Source organism: Bombina bombina, chromosome 6, assembly GCF_027579735.1.
Source record: "Bombina bombina isolate aBomBom1 chromosome 6, aBomBom1.pri, whole genome shotgun sequence".
NCBI lineage: Eukaryota > Metazoa > Chordata > Amphibia > Anura > Bombinatoridae > Bombina > Bombina bombina.
The window spans coordinates 1,016,986,953-1,017,011,184 of NC_069504.1; the positions used below are offsets into that span (position 1 = coordinate 1,016,986,953).

Sequence of the window (24,232 nt, forward strand, 5' to 3'; positions counted from 1 at the left end):
TGCGCATGCGCTTTACGGTTGATCGGCGCTTGTTTTAAAAGTTTGCGCGCGCTGTATAGTAAGAATATTAAATTATTAATGAATACAATTAATTTAATGTAGTTTCTATACCAATTGCCGGTCAATTTGACCTTGAAAGGAAATATCAAATTTTGATCCACCAGAAAATAGAGCATTGGGAAGTATACGGTATTCGGGCACCATGGACAGGCCTATGAGGTTAGTATAACTGGTGTCTAAAGTGGTGACACAACACCAGCAGCATCTTTCTTGATTACTGAGTCCGTTGTTACACGGTCTATTTTCCTAATCTCGGTGAAAAGAAGGTCATTGTATGTGAATGATCAAAGCGCTGGGCTAGATATGGGCTGACGTGCTGTCCTGTTATTATCTATATTAGTAGTGCACCCATTTGTTTTTAGTCTAAAGTCTTTGTTTTTGTTTGGAAAATACAAAATTCACCAGAAAGTAATTTCTCTGTCTCAACACTGAGTTACAAATCGGTAGCCACTGTTCATCTGATTTAATTGAGATATATAAGGGTCATTCCAACGCAATAGTGACTGACGTTTAAAAAGGGACGTGAAACCCAATTTGTTTTGTATTCACGATTCAATTTCAGATAGAGCATAACATATTAAACAACTTTCCAATTTACTATTATCAAATTTGCTTCATTCTTTTGTTATCCTTTGTTGATGGAGCAGCACTGCACTACTGGGATCACAGGGGAGCCAATGACGACAGGCATATATGTGCAGCCACCAAGGGCTTCATTTATTAAGTTGTTCACCCTATTACGACTGCAGGTTCCCACAGGGGATGGGATTGCACAAGAGCGCAAAATAGCGATCTTGTGCAGTTCTGAATTCCACCATATTTACGCAGCTGTTGCTTGATAAATCGAGCCCCAAATAAATGCTAGCTGCCAGTAGTGCATTGCTGCTCCTGATCCTAGGTATACTTTTCAATAAAGGAAACTAAAAGAATGAAGCAAATTAGTTAATGGAAGTTTATTGGAAAGTTGTTTAAAAATACAAACAATCTTAAAGTGAATGTAAATTTTGATGATAAAGTGCCCGGTTTTTAAAAATTTGATTAGAAACAGGGGCACTGTAATTCATTACAATTTACATTTTACTTGTGTTGTGAAAAAACTTAACTTTTAATCTTGACAGCCGCTGCATCGCTTCCTCCGCCCGTCGCAAAGCCTCTTCCTGAGTCTAAAACGAGGAATCTGGCTTCCTCCAATCACGCCGTTGAATCAGACACTGATTCCCCCAGGGGGGGAGCCCGTGATTGGAGGATGACTGTGTTTCCCCATTTTTGTGTGGGGGTTAAACTGTTATCTAGAGTCAATAATGGAAAATTACATGCTCAAATTTTAAAGGGACAGTAAAATCAAAAGTTTACTTTCATGATTAAAGTGAAGGTAAATTTTGATAAAGTGCCCGGTTTTTAATAATTTGATTAAAAACAGGGGCACTTTAATTCATTAAAATTTACATTTCACTTGTGTTGTGAAAATACTTACCTTTTAATCTTGACAGCCGCTCCTCCAGCTTCCCCCGGCGGCTGTCAAGATTAAAAGGTAAGTATTTTCACAACACAAGTGAAATGTAAATTTTGATGAATTAAAGTGCCCCTGTTTTTAATCGAATTTTTAAAAACCGGACACTTTATCATCAAAATTTACCTTCACTTTAATCATGAAAGTAAACTATTGATTTGACTGTCCCTTTAAATTTGAGCATGTCATTTTCCATTATTGACTCTAGATAACAGTTTAACCCCCACACAAAAATGGGGTAACACACAGGGGAAGTTCTGTTAGGGAGCCACAAGAAATGCATCTCGTAGGCAGAACATGACTGCTGATTGGCTCACCTGTCATTGCTAGCAGCTCCTAAGCAGGAGTTGAGGTTATCTGTGTTTTTAACCCCTTTGCGTAGTTATTAGTTGGGGTCAGTAATGCAAAAGTTGCATTCTCTAAAAAATTAGAATGTTGTTGTTTTTTTTCCCAAAGGGGGTGCGGAAAAGGTTGCTTTGTATACAGTTACAGAGAATAAATTGAAAAGTATATATTATATACAGAGTTGACAAATCCCAGTAGGAAACCACAACTTGTAAAGGTTTAATGGTTTCATATGATAACCTGTGTTTTTAAAATACAGTTAATTGTAAAGCATAAATTTGTGTTTTACTCTGCAAAACAAAATGAGTGTACATTTAAATTCATCTTAAAATTTGTAAGGCAGTTTATATCCCTTTCAAACGGGAATGTTTTATGTGCCAACTGCGGTGTGGCACATGAACTGTTTTTTTTTTTCCTTCCAGCAAGGCTGATTCTGCTTGACAAATATCACCTTACTGCACTGTAAGTTTATAACATATGACAATAGCATGTTTGCTCACAGTGCATATGTACAATGTGCACCACCATTGAAACTCCCAGTGTGCTTTAGAGAGTCAGCGTTGGCTATGATGTACATTGAATCGTCCCCACAGCACACAAAATGGTGTTTACATATTTTTCTTAAGAGTGCTTAAAGGAATAGTAAAGTCAAAATTTAACTTTCATAATTGAGATAGAGCATGCGATTTTAAGCAACTTTCTAATTTACTCCTATTATCAGTTTTGCTTTGTTCTTTTGGTATCTTTTATCTGAAAAAGCAAGAATGTAAGCATAGGAGCTGGCCCATTTTTGGTTCAGCACCTGGGTAGCATTTTCTGATTGGTGTCTAAATGTAGCCACCAATTAGCAAGCGCTACCCAAGTGCTGAACTAATACCGCTAGATCAAATTCATTGGTCCCCCAGTGTCGTCTCTAACCAGTCTATCTACGCCCCCTTGTTGAAGTGCGCATGCGGCTATCGCAGAATTTCCTCCTTATGTGTAGATGCACATTCACGATAGCCGCGTGCAAAATTTTTTTTTTGTCTATGATCAAATTAAGTTGCAAGCACAAGCAGAGAGGGTGCTATTGCGCATGTAAAAAAAATAGTCTGCACGAGAGCAAGCACAGCTCCATACGTATACAGCGGGTGGGACCGCTCTTATGTATTGGACTACAGAAGCAGGAAGCTAGCAGGGGGCGGAGGAACATGACAAACAGTAGGAAAAATTAAAAATATTTTTCAATTGCACACGATTATAAAGAAAAAGTAAATTAGTGATTATATAGTTTTTAGATTAGGTGAATGCATAGCATCATTCACGTTTATTAAAATTTACTTTCACTTTAAGGTGGCATATTTTTGGGCTCATTAAATGTTGGCTATAGTCAATTAAACAGGTTTTCATCTTTATGCCAACTATCTGGATTTATCATTTTAACCTGGTTATATTTAAATTTTTATGTTTTCAGGCAGAAGAAAGCTGTTGATTATTCTCAGTTTGGGGACTTGGACAATGATGGTAAGTAAATCTGAAATATTTAGATTTATCATAGGGCAGACTCCCTGCTCTCTCGCAATTAATTGCATGAGAGCAGGACTTGTCAATCACCCCTGTTGAATCAGTCTGGCTTAAAGTTTAGAAATTACCAGTTTCAGGCTCTAGAGACAAGTCTGCAACTGATAATCTTATAATGTATGAATGTCTCTGAAAATACTGAGTGAACTAGTTACTATTCTTGTAATTGGTAAACCAGGGCTCGACAAACCCAGGAGCCTGGTACCCACTGGCTCCTAGAATTTTACCCCTGGCTCCTAACTTTTTGGGTTATTCTCCATATGTCTATATACAAATCCAACGGTCTGGCTCCTAAATATTCTTACTGGCTCCTAATTTTTAAACACATTTGTCAAGCACTGTGGTAAACTATTGTTTGTATTGGCAATTTTAAAGGGACATAATAGTAAACAAAAATACTATGCTTGGATTCATTAGAGCATGTCATTTAAATTCTATCGACCCTGAGCTACTGTGTTTTTTAACCCCCGTAAAAGGTGTTTAAAGTGAAGGTCCATTTTGATGAATTAGTGCCCGGTTTTTAATAAACCTATTAAAAACAAGGGCACTTTAATTCATCAAAATTGACATTTCACTGTTTTCTTCAAAAACTTACCTTTTAATCCTGGCAGCCGCTCCAGCACTTCCTCCGCCCGTCACAAGCAATCTTCTCGGGTCCAAAATGACGAATCCGGCTTCCTCCAATCACAGCGTTGCATCAGGCCAAGATTCCCCCGGGGGGGGAGCTGTGATTGAAGGAAGCCTGATTCATCATTTCTGACGTCTGCAGAGGCTTCCGACAGCCAGGGGAATCGCTGGAGCTGCTGCAAGGATTAAAAGGTAAGTTTTTGAAGTAAACAGTAAAATGTCAATTGTGATGAATTAAAGTGCCCTTGTTTTAATAGGTTTATTAAAAACAGGGCACTAATTCTTCAAAATGGACCTTAACTTTAAACACACTGTAGTACCACTAGTTGCACATCTGTCTCTCAGGTCCAGAGCGGCACTTCTACTGTATGTTAACACCTTTTTCCTACTGTGTGTTTAACACCTTTTACGGGGGTTAAATATACAGTAGTGCAGGGTCAATAGTCTTAAAATTACATGCTCTAATGAATCGGCTTGTAATGTTCGACTATTGCGGCCTTTAACCTCTTGAAAGAATTGAACTTGCTGCAGTGAATTAACTCATTGACTACCAAAGACAATCAAGTTAACTCACCTCTGCATAAGTTCTTAGCCTGAAGTTAACCTCTTCATCATATTATTATTAAAACACAGCTGATTATTTCACCTGTGTTCCAGTTCAGATATCCTTAAACTCTGGTCTGTTAGGGAGGCCTGAGGACAGGTTTGAAACCAGTGCCAAGAATCATTGTTTTACAACTGCGGTCCTCAAGTACCCCCAACAGGCCAGGTTTTCATTATAGCTGAACCAGTGCTTAGGTGAAATAATCAGCTGATGGATGAGAGCAGGTTAGTAACCATGGTTACTGATCAGCGGATTACTTCACCTGTGCACTGGTTCAGCTGAGGAACACTGCCTTAGATGATGTGCAGTAGCATCTATCTGTGTGAGTCTGTGCCCACAAAGTATGATAAAAGCAGCTGGAATTTTCTAATGCTAGTGCACAAATATCAAGGAGCCAAGGCCAACTTTTTTTTTTTTTTGCCATTGTGGATTTGTTGAGTTCTAGTTTTACTTCATTCTTAATTTCTGTGATCTTATTAAAAATTTTGAAACTTTTGGGTTTCAGAAATATTCTTAAAGGGACAGTAAACTCTAAAAAAAAAATGGTTCATGCAGATGAAAGCTTTTTTTTTTTTTTCTTTTTTTTTTTTTAAACTTGGATAAGGGACAGCAGACAATAAAATACATTGACATACAGCTGTATTCAAAGCAAATATTAGTATAAGAACATAGATGTAGTTTTAAACATTGAAACAATATAGCAGCGGGTGCTGTCATATCATAAACTACCTTTTTTATGTTTAGAAGCATGTTGTTGTCTCTCTATCCCCTGATGAGGGAGATAAGTGGAAAAAGAAAATGATCTCATTTGTTAGAGCATTTTATTACTATAAAGTAAACTTTGATAATAGAAGTAAATTGAGAAGTCTCCTAAAATTGTATGTTTCTGAACTTCGCTTATTGGCTGATGAACAGGACCTCCGTTGCTTTATTGGTGGACAGTGACACATTTTGGTTATGAACAAAAGAATCTTTTTGCTTTATGCTTCCATCTGTTTTACAAAACAAATACATTTTAAAGTGCCCTTTATTTTATATGCATCAGATTAAAAAATAAATAAATGGCATATCAGTTTAAGGATCCAGTAACCATTCAATAGAACCCTAAAATGCTCCTTCACACTATAATGCTGGTTTTCAATCCTATCCTCCGGCCTCCCAAACAATTCAGATTTTAAGGATACCTGAACTGGAACACAGATGAAATAATCAACTGATTAGTAATCCTGGTTATTTTACCTGCTCTTATAAAAGGTAATCCTGAAAATCTGGCCTTTTGTGGAGGCCTGAGAACAGGTTTGAAAACCAGTGTACTAGAAGAATAAATAACCTTCCACTTGGAAACCAGAGAATCCCTCCTCAGTGCCCTTAAACATCTAGAAACTGTAGTGCCCTTAAACATCTAGAAACTGTAAAGGTACTGCACAATTAGTCCCTGCATCTCAGGTCCAATGTTGTTCTGCTAAGTACAGGAGTGTACATTCCATTTAAACATAGTTTAACCCATAATCCTTTTTAACAGATGAGGATTTCGCCACCTCCTCTGCACCTCCAAGCAAGAAATCTCGGGTTGAGACTAAGAAGGATAAAAAAGAGAAACCCAATAAAAAGACTCATAAAGAAGAATCTTTGTCACAACAGACATCAACACAAAAGAGGTGAAGAGGTGAAAAAACTAATTTGCAAAAAAAATGCCTATAGTGCAGGGGTGAAATGGCTGCTCATAAGTGAGTGTTAAATTAAAAATCTGTTGTGTTTTTGTTCCCCCCAGCAGAATCTCGTTGGATGAAAAACTGTACAATAGAGATTTAGAAGTTGCACTGGCTCTTTCTGTAGAAAATACCTCAGCACACAGTGAATCTGCAGAAGAATGCAAAGGTTATAATTATGTTTCACTTTTATTCATAGCATAAATTGGGCCCCAGTATATTTTCATTTCCAGGGTTTTAGCAATTATGTCAATCTGATGTGTTTTTATACTGTGTAATTTTGTGCAATCATATTATTTTGTTGTGGTTGCTTGTTGTGTATGTAAATTTTATTTATTTTCTTGTCCCCCAGAGGTTCCAGCATTTGCTTCTGAAACTAGGGATTTCGAAACGTCTTTCTCAAACTGCAGTGTAGATACGAGTGTTCTAGGTACGTTTTCACTGTGTCAAAACGATATTGCTAGCATTTATGTCTGTATAACAAATGCCAACCACTGTGGCACCTAGAAATTGTGGCCCTATTCAGTTAAATGGATTCTACAAGTCAGTATTCAACTTTTGTGATTCAGACAGATGTAATTATATAAAAAAAGGAAGAAGAAAAAAACTTTCCAACTTGCTTCTCTCAAACTGCAATATATTAGTGTCCTTTGTTTAATATCATACCTATGGTATACTCAGGAGTATTAATGTGTCCTGAGCACTATATGACAGCATTGTTTGCAAATAATGGTCTACATACAGTGCTCAAGACGGTTGCTGAAAACACTGGCAGCGGGGGGTGGGTATCTGTCAGGAACTTGCATTGTGCACTTTAGGCTACTAAACTAGGTGTTTGGTACAGACTGTATTTTGCTTGCTTAGTGTGGGTATGGGCTGGAGCAGTAGGCGAATGCAATGCTGCAGTGTTTAGAATGGAGAAACATTGTTTTCCAAAGTGTGTCGGTGGTGTTCTGACTATTTTTGCTACCCTCTCCGTGCGCATGTGCACGCCTATGTCACTGCATTCCACATACGTTGTAAAGCAGGTGACATCTCTTCCTAATTCTGCTGTTATTGCCTTTGGAAACGTACCAAAATAAGACAAATGTGGGTGGAGGAAGTGATGTTCAGTTTAATTAAATCTATTTAAACTGAAACAACTAGGAAAAGCACGCTTATTCCCACCCCTCTGGCTGATGGACAACTCACACAGCTCTTCTGGATAGGGATAAGCCTTTACAAACCTGGGAATAAAAAGTTGCTTTTGTAAACAGAACGTTAAAGTAAAATGTAATTTTTAAATATGTTCTTGTCGAAAAAATAGATTAATATAATACTTTCTCCTGTTAAGTGTAGTCAGTCCACAGGTCATCCATTACTTATGGCATATTAACTCCTCCCTAACAGGAAGTGCAAGAGGATCACCCAAGCAGAGCTGCTATATAGCTCCTCCCCTCTACGTCATACCCAGTCATTCTCTTGCACCTAACTAATAGATAGGATGTGTGAGAGGACTGTGGTTGTTAAACTTAGTTCTTAACATTTTACAGGGTGTTCCGTTTGAACCCCTTCATTCCATTGATATCAAGCTGTTATCTTGGAAAGTTCTGTTTTTAATGGCTATTTCCTCGGCTCGAAGAGTCTCTGAGTTATCGGCCTTACATTGTGATTCTCCTTATCTGATTTTTCATTCAGACAAGGTAGTTCTGCGTACTAAACCTGGGTTCTTACCTAAGGTAGTCACTAACAAGAATATCAATCAAGAGATTGTTGTTCCATCATTGTGCCCTAACCCTTCTTCAAAGAAGGAACGACTTCTGCACAATCTAGACGTAGTCCGTGCCCTGAAATTTTATTTACAGGCAACTAAAGATTTTCGCCACACTTCTTCCCTGTTTGTCGTTTATTCTGGACAGAGGAGAGGTCAAAAAGCATCTGCTACCTCTCTCTCTTTTTGGCTTCGTAGCATAATACGTTTAGCCTATGAGACTGCTGGACAGCAGCCTCCTGAAAGAATTACAGCTCATTCTACGAGAGCTGTGGCTTCCACGTGGGCCTTTAAGAATGAGGCCTCTGTTGAACAGATTTGCAAGGCTGCAACTTGGTCTTCTCTTCATACTTTTTCCAAATTTTACAAATTTGACACTTTTGCTTCTTCGGAGGCTGTTTTTGGGAGAAAGGTTCTTCAGGCAGTGGTTCCTTCCGTGTAAAGATCCTGCCTGTCCCTCCCGTCATCCGTGTACTTTAGCTTTGGAATTGGTATCCCATAAGTAATGGATGACCCGTGGACTGACTACACTTAACAGGAGAAAACATAATTTATGCTTACCTGATAAATTCCTTTCTCCTGTAGTGTAGTCAGTCCACGGCCCGCCCTGTTTTTTATGGCAGGTCTAAAATTTAAATTAAACTCCAGTCACCACTGCACCCTATAGTTTCTCCTTTCTCGTTTGGTTTCGGTCGAATGACTGGGTATGACGTAGAGGGGAGGAGCTATATAGCAGCTCTGCTTGGGTGATCCTCTTGCACTTCCTGTTAGGGAGGAGTTAATATCCCATAAGTAATGGATGACCCGTGGACTGACTACACTACAGGAGAAAGGAATTTATCAGGTAAGCATAAATTATGTTTTTTACAACCCTTAGTTACCAATTTCCAGCATTTTAGTAGCTCTCTCCTCTCAAAGTTTTGACTTCCTTACCTTTGTGTGGCTCTTACAAAGCCATTGAAGGAGGACATATCTATATAGTCAGAGAGAATAAGCACATGCATGAGCAGAATGAGCTGCCAATTTCTCCTTTTATCACCAGATAATTCTTCTATAAACCAGGTTTCTGCTCTGTAGAGTTTTGTGCATGTGTGGGTTATGGCTGCAAGTGTATATGTTTGGGAGCACACTTAGATCAATGTATTATGCATGCAGGTCATCATAATATGAGGTGCAATTGGCATCTGTTCATAATCTCTAAATTGGATAAGGCAGGTGCCTGCATTCTAAACTTACATGGCAGATCACTTACAAGCAGCATAAAATTATCAGGAAATTTATTTCATGCGCAGATGGATTAGAAATTAACGCCTAGATTTAGAGTTCTGCGTTAGCCGTCAAAACCAGCGTTAAGGGGTCCTAATGCTGCTTTTGGCCGCCCGCTGGTATTTAGAGTCAGCCAGGAAAGGGTCTACCGCTCACTTTCAAGCCGCGACTTTTCCATACCGCAGATCTCCTTACGCCAATTGCGTATCCTATCTTTTCAATGGGATCTTCCTAACGCCGGTATTTAGAGTCTTGGCTGAAGTGAGCAGTAGACCCTCTACAGACAAGACTCCAGCCGCAAAAAAAAGTCAGTTAAGAGCTTTATAAACCGGCGTTAGCCCAGAAAGCTCTTAGTGTACTTTATATCACAGTAGTTAACACCCATAAACTACCTATGTACCCCTAAACCGAGGTCCCCCCACATCTCCGCCACTATAATTTTTTTTAACCCCTAATCTGCCGACCGCACACTGCCGACACCTACATTATCCCTATGAACCCCTAATCTGCTGCCCCTAACATCGCCGACACCTACATAATATTTATTAACCCCTAAACTGCCCCCCCACACGTCGCCCCTACCTTGCCTACACTTATTAACCCCTAATCTGCCGACCGGACCTCGCCGCCACTATAATAAATGTATTAACCCCTAAACCGCTGCACTCCCGCCTCGCAAACCCTATAATAAATAGTATTAACCCCTAATCTGCCCTCCCCAACGTCGCCGCCACCTAACTTCAAGTATTAACCTCTAATCTGCCGACCGGACCTCGCCGCTACTCTAATAAATGTATTAACCCCTAAAGCTAAGTCTAACACTAACACCCCCCTAAATTAAATATAATTTTAATCTAACGAAATAAATTAAATCTTATTAACTAAAGTATTCCTATTTAAAACTAAATACTTACCTGTAAAATAAACACTAATATAGCTACAATATAACGAATAATTATATTGTAGCTATTTTAGGATTTATATTTATTTTACAGGCAACTTTTGTATTTATTTTAACTAGGTACAATAGCTATTTAGTTATTAACTATTTAATAGCTACCTAGTTAAAATAATTACAAAATTACCTGTAAAATAAATCCTAACTTAAGTTACAATTAAACCTAACACTACACTATCATTAAATAAATTACCTACAATTAAATAAACTAAACTAAATTACAAAAAATAAAAAAAGATTACAAGAATATTAGGCTAATTACACCTACTCTAAGCCCCCTAATAAAATAAAAAATCCCCCCAAAATAATAAAGGTCCCTACCTTATTCTAAATTAAAAAGTAACCAGCTCTTTTACCAGCCCTTAAAAGGGCTTTTTGCGGGGCATGCCCCTAAGTAATCGGCTCTTTTGCCTGTAAAAAAAAATATACAACCCCCCCCCACATTAAAACCCACCACCCACATTACCCCTACTCTAACCCAAACCCCCCTTAAATAAACCTAACACTACCCCCCTGAATATCACCCTACCTTGAGCCGTGTTCACCCAGCCGGGCACCGATGGACCAAAAGAGGACATCCGGAGCGGCAGAAGTCTTCATCCTATCCGGGCAGAAGAGGACATCCGGACTGGCAGACATCTTCATCCAAGCGGCATCTTCTATCTTCATCCATCTGACGAGGAGCGGCTCCATCTTCAAGACCTCCGGCGCGGAACATCCTTCTTCCCCGACGACTAGACGACGAATGACGGTTCCTTTTAAATGAAGTCATCCAAGATGGCGTCCCTCGACGCCAAGAGCTGGTTACTTTTTAATTTAGAATAGGGTAAGGACCTTTATTATTTGGGGGGGATTTTTCATTTTATTAGGGGGCTTAGAGTAGGTGTAATTAGCCTAATATTCTTGTAATCTTTTATTTTTTGTAATTTAGTTTATTTAATTGTAGGTAATTTATTTAATTTATTGATAGTGTAGTGTTAGGTTTAATTGTAACTTAGGTTAGGATTTATTTTACAGGTAATTTTGTAATTATTTTAACTAGGTAGCTATTAAATAGTTATTAACTATTTAATAGCTATTGTACCTAGTTAAAATAAATACAAAGTTGCCTGTAAAATAAATATAAATTCTAAAATAGCTACTATATAATTATTCGTTATATTGTAGCTATATTAGGGTTTATTTTACAGGTAAGTATTTAGTTTTAAATAGGAATACTTTAGTTAATAAGATTTAATTTATTTCGTTAGATTAAAATTATATTTAATTTAGGGGGGTGTTAGTGTTAGACTTAGCTTTAAGGGTTAATACATTTATTAGAGTAGCGGCGAGGTCCAGTCGGCAGATTAGGGATTAATACTTGAAGTTAGGTGGCGGCGACGTTGGGGAGGGCAGATTAGGGGTTAATACTATTTATTATAGGGTTTGCGAGGCGGGAGTGCAGCGGTTTAGGGGTTAATACATTTATTATAGTGGCGGGGAGGTCCGGTCGGCTTATTAGAGGTTAATAAGTGTAGGTAAGGTAGCGGCGACGTTGGGGGGGGGGGGGCAGATTAGGGGTTAATAAATATTATGTAGGTGTCGGCGATGTTAGGGGCAGCAGATTAGGGGTACATAGGGATAATGTAGGTTGCGGCGGTGTCCGGAGCGGCAGATTAGGGGTTAATTGTGTAATGCAGGTGTCAGCGATAGCGGGGGCGGCAGATTAGGGGTTAATAAGTGTAAGGTTAGGGGTTTTTAGACTCGGGGTTCATGTTAGGGTGTTAGGTGCAGACTTGGAAACTGTTTCCCCATAGGAAACAATGGGGCTGCGTTAGGAGCTTAACGCTGCTTTTTTGCAGGTGTTAGGTTTTTTTTTCAGCCCAAACTGCCCCATTGTTTCCTATGGGGGAATCGTGCACGAGCACGTTTTTCCAGCTAGCCGCTACCGTAAGCAACGCTGGTATTGAGAGTTGAAGTGGCAGTAAATATGCCTTTACGCTCCCTTTTTGGAGCCTAACGCAGCCTTTCAGAGAACTCTAAATACCAGCGTTGTTTAGAAGCAACGCTAGAAAAAAGACGCGTAGCTAACGCAACCCTTCGGCCGCAAAACTCTAAATCTAGGCGTAAGTTTGTCAATAAGCGTCTAATGGTTCAGAAAGCAAAAAACGCTTTTATATGCAATTTTTTAAAAAAAATAAAGTTAGTCAATTGTAAGAACCATGCCTTATTTGGTTTATCCTGCTTGCTGACCTAGAATCCTTCTAAAGACTTGTCGCATAACAACCTAACATTTTTAAAACCTCATTTATTTTCACTTTGCCCAGATTCTTTTGCATGCTAGACGTTCTGTAAAGGTACAGTAAAATCAGTTTTATATACCAACATTGTATCAAACACTGCTGCCATAGCAGCTTCTCAGCTCCTATTAGTCCAAAGGATACCAAGAGAACAAAGCTAATTTGATACAAGGAAACTTTAAAGTTGTTTAACATTGCATGTGTCATCTAAACCATGGAAGTTCTTATTAATGTTCTTTTAACCTCCTTCAGTCTTGTCTGTATAAAAATGTATCTTTAAAAAAATGAACTTATAAGTTAAAAAGACTCTTAAAGGGATAGTAAACACCCAAAAATGTTATTGTTTAAAAAGATAGATAATCCCTTTATTTACCATTCCCCAGTTTTGCATAACCAACACTGTTATAGAAATATACTTTTTACCCCTGTAATTACATTGTATCTAAGCTTCTGCTGACTGCCTCCTTATTTCAGATCTTTTGACAGATTTGCATTTCAGGCAATTAGTGCTGACTCTTAACTTCACGTGCATGTGCACAATGTTATCTATATAAAACACATGAACTAACTTCCTCTAGCTGTGAAAAACTGTCAAATGCATTCAAATTAGAGGCGGCCTTCAAGGGCTTAGAAATTAGCATATGAGCCTACCTAGGTTTAGCCTTCAACTAAGAATTTGATAAGAGTAAATTGGGAAGTCGTTTACAATGACATGCCCTATCTGAATCATGAAAGTTTAATTTGGACTTTACTATCCCTTGAAAGACATTCCACCAAAGTAGGTTGTAGACCATTTGTCCTGTTCTCTACTTTCAAGACCTAATTGCTTCTTGGCTAGTTGCCGTCTTCTTTTGCTGTTGGTTTTAATGATTGTGTACTTCGTAACTTGGCCCTTTTTTATATCTTATTTTCAAAGAAAGTTAGAAAAACATGCATCTTGAAATTTTAGCACATTTAGTTAGATAATTTTTCTCTCACACTCTCTCAAGGCTTGGATGAAATCACATCTACAAATGAAGATCAGGTTGATGGTCGAAGTCGGAGACAAGCAGCCTCTAAAGCCATCAAAGAGCAGAGAAAAATTCTTGCTGATGATAGTGGAGATGAGGAAGCAGAAGATGAATTTAAGCCAACAACTTGTGAGCCCCCCCTTACTTTTTCAAAATAAATAGTTTTTGGGGGGAGAACAATTTTGTATCCTTAAAGGGACAGTCAACACCAGAATTTTTGTTGTTTTAAAAGATAGATAATCCCTTTAATTACCAATTCCCCAGTTTTGCATAATCAACACATTTTATAATTATACACGTTTCACCTCTGTAATTACCTTGTATCTAAGCCTCAGCAGACTGCCCCATTATTTCAGTTCTTTTGAAAGACTTGCATTTTAGCCTATCAGAGTCTCCATGGTAAATTCACGAGCATGAGCTCAATGTTATCTATATGAAACACATGAACTAATGCCCTCTAGTGGTGAAAAACTATCAAAATGCATTTAGATTAGAGGTGGCTTTCAAGGTCTAAGAAATTGGCATATGAACCTCCTAGGTTTAGCTTTCAACTAAGAATACCAAGAGAACAAAGCAAAATTGGTGATAAAGGTAAATTGGAAAGTTGTTTAAAATAGCATGCCCTATTTTTTAAAAAAAATTTTTTTTTTTTGCACTTGACTGTCCCTTTTAATCTTGAAATATTCAGGGATGATATACTACTGCTTTAAGAGGGAGGACAACATTTTGTGGACCCTTAAAATTATAGGCTCTGTATCTTTTAGCAGACAGGTCCTAAGAAGGCCACACTTCTGAATGTTGCGGCATTTTCTCTAGCCAACATTTTTAAACAGTAATAGATTAGTATTCTTCAGACTTACATTTGCTTTTCATTGGTCTAAATTGTAGATGATTCAGAGAGTGATTCTAGCATCAGTGAGGGGGATGAAGAATTTGAATTAAAGTCAAAAGCTTCTAAGTCAAATAAAGCAGTTAAACTGAAGACAAAGGGACAAAATGGAGAGAAAAAGGTTTCTAGACCCCAAACTGCTGGTAAGTGACCTCTGTGTTTATATAACTGCAACAGATTGTGTTGTTACTGTTTTTAGCTTTGTCTTAACTAAAGATTGTCCATGACTTCTGTTTTCCCTAATACACACATGTCAATCATTACATTAGATGTAAACTACAAGAGTGAGCTGCATAACTAAAAATAGCCTATAAAAATTAAAATAGTCACAATTGAAAACCAATGCTTTGTACATTTATTATTTAACCTCTAAAAATTGTGTTTTTCCACTCCCCACATATAAGATGGCACACATACTGTATACTTAACCCCTTAATGACCGGGCCATTTTTCAATTTTCTTACCCTTAATGACAATGGCTATTTTTACATTTCTGCAGTGTTTGCGTTTAGCTGTAATTTTCCTCTTACTCGTTTACTGTACCCACACATATTATATACTGTTTTTCTCGTCATTAAATGGACTTTCTAAAGATACCGTTATTTTCATCTTATAATTTACTAAAAAAAATGATAAAATATGAGGAAAAAATGGAAAAAATCACACTTTTTCTAACTTTGACCCCCAAAATCTGTTGCACATCTACAATCACCAAAAAACACCCATGCTAAATAGTTTATAAATTTTGTCCTGAGTTTAGAAATACCCAATGTTTAGATGTTCTTTGCTTTTTTTGCAATTTATGGGGCAATAAATACAAGTAGCACTTTGCTATTTCCAAACCACTTTTTTTTTCAAAATTAGCGCTAGTTACTTTGGAACCCTGATATCTGTCAGGAATACCTGAATATCCCTTGACATGTATATATTTTGTTTTAGAAGACATCCCAAAGTATTGATCTAGGCCCATTTTGGTATATTTCATGCCACCATTTCACCGCCAAATGCGATAAAAAAAAAAAAGTTCACTTTTTCACAAATTTTGTCACAAACTTTAGGTTTCCCACTGAAATTATTTACAAACAGCTTCTGCAATTATGGCACAAATGGTTGTAAATGCTTCTCTGGGATCCCCTTTTTCAGGAATAACAGACTTATATGGCTTTGTGGTTGCTTTTTGGTAATTAGAAGGCCGCTAAATGCCGCTGCGCACCACACGTGTTTTATGCCCAGGAGTGAAGGGGTTAATTAGGGAGCTTGTAGGGTTAATTTTAGCTTTAGTGTAGTGTAGTAGACAACCCCAAGTATTGATCTAGGCCCATTTTGGTATATTTTATGCCACCATTTCACCGCCAAATGAGAGCAAATAAAAAAAAAACTTTTACATTTTTCACAATTTTAGGTTTCTCACTGAAATTATTTACAAACAGCTTGTGCTATTATGGCAGAAATTGTTGTAAAAGCTTCTCTGGGATCCCCTTTGTTCAGAAATAGCAGACTTATATAGCTTTGGCGTTGCTTTTTGGTAATTAGAAGGCCGCTAAATGCTGCTGCGCACCACACGTGAATTATGCCCAGCAGTGAAGGGGTTAAATTAGGTAGCTTGTAGGGAGCTTGCAGGGTTAATTTTAGAGATCAGCCTCCCACCTGACACATCCCACCCCCTGATCCCTCCCAAACAGCTCTCTTCCCTCCCCCACCCCACAATTGTTCCCGCCATCTTAAGTACTGGCAGAAAGTCTGCCAGTACTAAATAAAAGAGGTGTTTTTTTTTTTTTTTTTTTTTTTTTTTAAATAAAAATAATAAAATATTTTAGTTGTGATGGACCCCTGCCTTAGCACCAACCTCCCTGATCCCCCCCCCCCTCCAGCTCTCTAACCCTCTCCCCTACCTAATTACCGCCATCTTGGGTACTGGCAGCTGTCTGCCAGTACCCAGTTTGGCCCCACAAACCAAAGTATTTTAATTTTATTTTTAACTTTTATTTTTAATTATTTCTGTAGTGTAGCAGCCCCCCCACAATACCCCCACCCCCTCCCAGATCCTTTTATATGTAAAAAAAAAAAAAAAAAATAACTTTTTTTTCCCCTTCCTTCCTTCATTGGTGTCAGTGTGGCTAATGCGCGCACGCGCTCCCTCCTCCCACCCGGACAACGGCACCATCGGCACCATAGCTACCGGTGCAGAGAGGGCCACAGAGTGGCTCTCTCTGCATCGGAGGCTTGTAAAGGGGTATTGCAGGATGCCTCCATATCAAGGCATCACTGCAATACCCTCAGAGCTGCTGGAAGCGGTTGTGATCACTTCCAGCACTCTGTTAGACAACTGACGTACCAGGTACGTCTATTGTCATTAACAGTTAGTTTTTGCATGACGTACCTGGTACGTCAGTTGTCATTAAGGGGTTAAAAACATTTTTAAAAAGAACCTTACTATGTACTAGCATTTTTATTTTGCTTGCACATAGTGCCCCCCCCTCCCTAGAGAGTCTGGGATACATACTACAGGATCCAGAACTCTAACCCTACTATATAGAAACTGCTTGATCAGTGCAGGAGCTCATTTTATAATTGTCCACAAGGAAAAAGAGAAACCTACGTGAGGCTTTTTAAGGGATGTGAACTGCAAACAATGCAACATTTGATAACACAATGATCATTTTATTTAAAAAATAAATACAATTGTATTTATTTTGTATGCAGATCTACAACAATGCAGTGCTTAGATAAATTGTGGGGGGTAAATTGTATGTATATGTGTGTGTGTGTGTGCGCCTCATAATATCCCTTTATTTCTGTCAGCCAAAGCTTTAATGTAGCAACTGTATGTCTTACTAATTTAGTAAAATATTGTAATAAACTTTTTATTTTTATTAAAGGGCCATAATAGAGCTACCTAGATAGGTGTCTGGAGCACTAAATAGCAGGCAATAGTGCTGCTATCTAGTGCTCTTGCAAATGGATAACATTCTTTCAAAACTACTGCCAAATAGTTATCCAGACTTACGCAAGCTCCTGAGCTTTTTCAACAAGTTACCAAGAGTGCGAATGGAACTTGATAATAGATGTATATTAGAAAATTGTTTAAAATTGCATGCTCAATCTAAATCATGAGAGAATTTTTGGGGGCTTTGTGTGTCTTTTTTTTTTTTTTTTTTTTTTTTTTAATATCTGATTTAGGCAATTTGCAGCATTTTAAAAACCTAGGTTACAGAATTTGCTTTTTGGCCTCTCAAGGGAGAGACAAGCAAGGGTTTTTAATGTCCTTTCAATGCTAAATCATTCCAAGTTCTATTAAAGGGACATGAAACCCAACATTTCTTTCGTGATTTAGGTAGAACATACAATTTTTAAACAACTTTCCTGTTTACTTCTATTATCAAATTTGCTTCATTCTTTTGGTATCATTTGTTGAAGGAGCAGCGTACACTACTGGTTGATAACTGAATGCATGAGGTGAGCCAATGACAATCGGGGTGTGTGTATGTATATGTATATATACAGCCACCAATCCGCAGCTAGCACCCAGGTGCTTTGCTGCTCCTGAGCTTACCTAGATAACCCTTCAACAAAGGATAACAAGGGAAGGAAGCAAATTAAAGAATAGAAGTAAATTGGAATGTTGTTTAAAATCTGTATGCTCTCTCTGAATCCTTAAAGTGAATGTAAACTTTCATGAGTGCCTGGTTTTTAAAAATACTATTAAAAACAGAGGCACTTTTATTTATGAAAATTTACATTGCAGCGGTTTTGTTAAAATACTTTTTTCTGTTCCTCCGCCTGCTTCTCATGCTGTACTTAGCACAGCAATGACGAAACCGGCTTCCTCCAGTCACGGCGTGGCAAGTTTGATGAATGAAGTGCCACTGTTTTTAATAGTATTTTTAAAAAACGGGCACTCATTCATGAAAATTAACATTCACTTTAATGTCCAATTATGACTTTACTGTCCCTTTAACACCTTTGCCAATCTATGATAATTCCTGTGAAGTATCTTACATGGATTTTAGTAGGCTTTTTATATTAAAGTCCATTACAATCCATTTAAAAACGCTGATAACCAGTTAGCACATGATATTTAAATCAGTTTGCAGCACGATAACACCCGCTATGCCTTGAATGGTGACTTTTTGATAATCGTATTCCTGTCCATCAGAAAACAAATTTCCAGAAGAGGTCTTGAAAATTCATCAAGTGCAAAGTTGCACAATGTTTGCAAGTCATTCTTTTCCTTGTGAAAGTTTTGTGCATGCTCAAATCATTAAAGGGACATTTAAACTGCTGAGTACAACTACAATATCACGGTTACTGCTCATTACGATATTGTCTCTTATTTTAACCCATTACAGGGTTGGTTGGTGAAGCTCTGCCTCTTTGTACTGTGCCCCACCATTTGCATCTTACCCATACTCTTTGAATCATGTGATAAATGCAGTGCACATTTGCAAATCTGTGATGTTGCTGGCTTTCTGACTACTGGTTATCTTGCATTTCTGTTTTAGTTCACAATATAGAGAGCTTTACATTTTTGCTATATTTTTTTTTTTTTTTTTTTTTAAATATATAAAAAAATAAACACAGTTTAAAAGTTGCTTAATAAAAAAAATTAAAAAAGAAAACAACAAATGCAGTCAATACATGTCCTGTATTGAGCACAGTACAGCTTCACAAAAACAGTCACTGATCTGTGAATGCTCACCACTCCTGTCAAAGGGTGATAAAATACTTCATCTTTAAAGGACCAGTCAACACTGTACAGAACCATAATAAAAACATTCCTTTTGCAATATTAAATGTTTCTAACAATAACTTAGCATTTTTATTTAATTTTTTCCCCTCAAATTATTGTTTTACATTTCTGGCCCCTTTCCCTGTCCTCTTTATCACGTGTGTGTCATTTGCGAATGAAAAATGCATATACGTATATGCATTTTTCATTCACTGCGCAGCCGGAAGTGGTGCACATCGGCATTGCGCTTCTTTGGTGGAGCAGTGCACATAAAAGGATGTGCACTGTCCACAGAAGCAGAAGAGCGCCTGCGTGTAGAAGTGGAAGAGCGCCTGTCACAGAGCTGCCTGAGTGTAGAGGCAGAAGAGCGCGCCTGACACAGAGCTCTGACACATACCGCACTGTGCACAAATAAGGCATTGGAATAGGAACTCTATTTGTGCACAGTGCGGTATGAAACTGGCTACTTTGGAAACACACAGGACGGGCTGCAGTGCGGTATCATTACACTACTAGCAGTGGTGGTAACCTCCTGCCCAATGAGAGGATTTTAAAAATAAATCAGGGGAAGGATGAATATATGCAAGGGCTGAAGCAGGGACCTCACACACAGGGCGCACTGACAGGAGAACTCTCTCACTCACCTCTCTAGACTTTACAGCACCATCTAATCAGACTGTTTACATCTGTTGCGTCTGCTGCGATCAATACTAGTAATAGTATTGATCGCAGCAGAGGCAACAAATGTAAACAGTCTGATTAGATGGTGCTGTAAAGTCCCGAAAATACCCCCAAGCTGCCCCAAATACAAGCCAGCATACCTGCTACATTGACAAGGAAGCAGGCAGGCTGGACGTCAGGCAGGCTCTGTGTCTTCTTGAGATTATTTTTTAAATAAAACCACAGAGCAGGGACCGGAGAGGAGTGAATGTAATTGGCTACATTTTGTTGCAATTATGCTCTGGGCAGACAGCCAAAGAAAGCTGCCGAAAAGCTGAAGAGCGTCTGCGTGCTAAGTAAGAGCCTGACTCTGCCTGACTGACTTCCAGCCTGCTTGTCAGTGTAGCAGGTAATTGCTGGGACATATTTTTTTCCGGGCAGCTTGTTTGGGGCAGCTTGTTTGGGGCAGCTTTGAATACAAGATAGTGTAGATAGCTTCATAATCGTAAATTGCTAATTGCTCTCAGTAATATGTGTATTTGATAAAGAGGATATTATATAAATATATATATATATATATATATATATATATATATATATATATATATATATATATATATATATATATACATATGTGTGTATATATATATATATATACATATGTGTGTGTATGTATGTATATGTATATATATATATATATATATATATATATATATACATATGTGTGTGTATGTATGTATATATATATATATATGTATACATATGTATATATATTTATATAATATCCTCTTTATCAAATACACATATTACTGAGAGCAATTAGCAATTTCCGATTATGAAGCTATCTACACTATCTTGTATTCAAAGCTGCCCCAAATGATGTGGGTGCACTAAAATATATAAGACAGAGAAGCACTATAATGTGGCACCAATCCAACTGACATGAAAGAAAACAGCTCCTGCTCTAAATGCTGTTCAGCAGATCTGATCCCTTTCATGCTGTGCCTGCTTGTAATTTATAAAGACAATAGTGCACGTGTGAGGAGGGAGTCGCGTGCACACTCACATGCACACAATGGTGGAAAAAAGAGCAAATAGGCTAATCTTGGATTGGAAGATAAAATTTGTCACTCGCAGTGAGCCCATCCTCCTCTAGGCGTGGGAGGTGGTCAAGCCTCAGAATAATTGGTAAAACAGACAGGAGAAAAGTAAGTTTTATAATAATTTTACTATCTAAGTTTTTATTTTGAATGCTCATATACATTATAAACTTAATCCTCTATGTGGCTGTATATTGGTTTTGGTTTTGTGTTTTGTGCTGTGTTGACTGGTCCTTTAAGATGGAGGCGCCCATTGTGAATATGCAGAGCATCCCCAACCAGCATGTGTAAAGGGTTATAATAAGAGTACAGCTTTGAAGAGGAGAAACAATAGCTCGGTAGTAACCATCCTATTGTTGTTGTGTCCACAAATGTAATCATTTCTTCTTGATGAAGCTAATGTTTAACACCATAGAACTGGATATTCGCTTATATTATCCCATTCTTACCTGTGATCTACGTCTTAGATTCAGAAAGTGATTTAAGCATCAGTGGGGAAGATGAAGAATTTGAATTTAAAAAGTCAAAAACCTCTAAACCAAAAAAATCTGTTAAACTGAAGGAGAATGAACAAAAGAGAGAGAAAAACACTTCCAAGTCCAAATCTGCTGGTAAGAGAAGCCTCTGTTTATTTAGTATACTTCAACTGACTGTACAGCTAATGTTTTTTTAGCTTTAGGGTAAAAAAAAATTACAGCAAATTTTATTTTAGACTATTTACTTAATATTGGTGATGGAAATGGATTTTTATTTGTGTTGATTTGTCACTGTAACAAAATTGCATTGAGTGAAGAATTCAATAAATCCTTTAAGTGCCCCATATTTTTGTCTTGCTGTAAGGGTGTATTGATTTGCGCTATTAACCAGCATGCTTTAACATATTTTGTAACTATTTTATTCCCCTTTTGTTCTGTATTTCAGAAAGTTCTGTTTCTCCTGTGACCATTAAAATAAAACCATTGCCAATGCAGAGAGTACCAGTCTCTTCACCTACATCTGTAAAACCAGTGCACTCCAGCCCCCCAGTTGGAACGATAAAACCTAAATGGACACCTCCAGGTATACACTAGGAAATACAGTTCTATTAGAACCAGTACATTTTAATATTTGCACCAAACGCTGGAGATGTGTTGTTTTTTTTTTGTTTGTTGTTTTTTTTTGTTTCAAAAAGGGGAAATTTTCTTTTAAAATGCATTATGAGTGTTGTGCTTCTGGGGCAGGGGAGACCTAAACTTAGATTTTCTACCAACTGATTTTTTTTAAAAAAATTTTTTAAATCTTTGCAGCTCCTTCTGGAAATATGAAAAATCCCCTCGGAGATGCTGTGAGGTCACCTAACCAAGGACTGCGCCTTGGTCTTTCAAGGCTAGCAAGAGTCAAACCGTTACACCCAACTGGAGTCAGCAATTAAATTTGGGATCTAAAGAAAGATCTGAAAAATCTTTAAACTACAAGACTGGATTACCCTGCTTTAAAACATATTTATCTTGGATTTAAACTAGAAATCCTATTTCAAAGTCATACTTGCCTAAGAAATGAAAACCAGAATATACAAACTGATTTGCAATCTTATTTTGGGATAGAGATATGTATGTTCTATTTAGACTAATACTGCATATTTTGAGGGAGATGTTTCATCACAAGTCTAGGACTTATTTATTGAAATACAAGGAGTACAAGAATATAACTTTAGACCGATAGAAAAACTAAAGGTCAGGTTCATTGTGTTTTTAAATGTGTCCCATGCACGAAGAGGTGTGTATAGTGCATTATAAGAGAACTTTTAAAAATGTGTAATTAATACAGTCTACTTTTTAACTTTGCCCTTTTTAAAATGTTTGTTTTGTTACCTAATTATAACCAGAGCCTGGTTTTAAACTCCCTTAGTTGGAGAGAGCCAAGGATATAGGTGTAGTCCAGGTAGAACTGGTATCGCCCTCGTAAGAAGAGCTGAGCACTTTGTAAAACATCTTTGCCAATATTGTCAGCATTAAGGTCTGTCCTCCTATGTCATACCATAGGAGATGCCACTAGCGCCAATACTTTTTTATAATATTTCATAAAGCGGGCACATTTCACAATTAAGAAATCTAAAATGTATTACTCTTTATATGTAAATGGTGTGTTTTTTTTTTTTTTTTTTTTAAATTGTCCATTTTTAGTCCTATCATGCAAATGTTTTTAAATTTCTGATAGCTGGTCCTTAATCTTTACAGGCCACTTACAGCGGATATCTGTGAGATCTCTTCTTAAACACAGATGGTTTAATTGGCGATTGTCATTATAATTTGCCTGTCAGTCTAAAATTAGTGTTGGAAAGATCTGTGACTCCCAACTGGTGCATTAGATCAATATATAAATATATATTTTCTGTGAAAAGATCAAAAGGTGTTTGTTTTTTATGTGTATTCTAGTTGTATTTTAAAAATAAATAAATTAAATGTATTTCATATTTTGAGGTTGTGGGGTTTTTTTTTTTTTTTTTTTTTCATCCTATAGATCAAAAATTGACAAAATGTTTGATTTCTTCATGTGCAGATGGTTGCCTTTACATATGAAACCCTTATAATCATTTCTCTAAAAAGTTTGCCTTTAGTATTCTAACCAAAAAAAAAAGTCTAAATGTTTTGTGGTCTAAATCACATTAAAGCTGTAAACTAAACTGGTACCGGTAGTAACAAAATAATCTTTATAGACAATATAATTGACGTTTTGTTACTCACAAATCCGTTAACACCTGGAATGTATTTGTGTTTTTATTTTTAACCTACGACTAGATTACGAGTTTTTGTGGGTAAGGCTTGCGGGGCTAACGCTCCTTTTTTTCCCACCGCTCCCTTAAGCCAACGCTGGTATTACAGTTTTTTTTTAAACCTGGCGTTAGCCGCAAAAAGGTGAGTGTAGAGCAAAATTTAGCTCCACATCTCACCTCAATACCAGCGTTGCTTACGGTAGCGGTAAGCTGGCTAAACGTGCTCGTGCACGATTTCCCCATAGGAAACAATGGGGCTGAGCTGGCTGAAAAAAACCTAACACCTGCAAAAAAGCAGCGTTCAGCTCCTAACGCAGCCCCATTGTTTCCTATGGGAAAATAAAAAATATGTCTACGTCTAACACCCTAACATGAACCCCGAGTCTAAACACCCCATATCTTACACTTATTAACCCCTAATCTG

At 37.5% G+C, this 24,232-nt stretch overlaps 1 protein-coding gene across 2 annotated transcripts; it reads left to right on the top strand.

Annotated features, from left to right (window-relative positions):
* RAD51AP1 (RAD51 associated protein 1) lies at positions 1-23,506 on the top strand. Of its 2 annotated transcripts, none has more exons than XM_053716206.1 (10): positions 1-219; positions 3,369-3,418; positions 6,229-6,364; positions 6,478-6,584; positions 6,768-6,845; positions 13,658-13,807; positions 14,567-14,710; positions 21,524-21,667; positions 21,978-22,115; positions 22,343-23,506. In XM_053716206.1, exons 1-10 carry the CDS (start codon positions 203-205, stop codon positions 22,465-22,467), a joined length of 1,089 nt encoding a protein of 362 aa, XP_053572181.1. In that variant the 5' UTR covers positions 1-202; the 3' UTR covers positions 22,468-23,506. The 2 variants fall into 2 exon arrangements, with proteins under 2 accessions (XP_053572181.1, XP_053572182.1); XM_053716207.1 differs by having other exon boundaries at positions 6,481-6,584.
* The last annotated feature ends 726 nt before the right edge of the window (positions 23,507-24,232 follow it).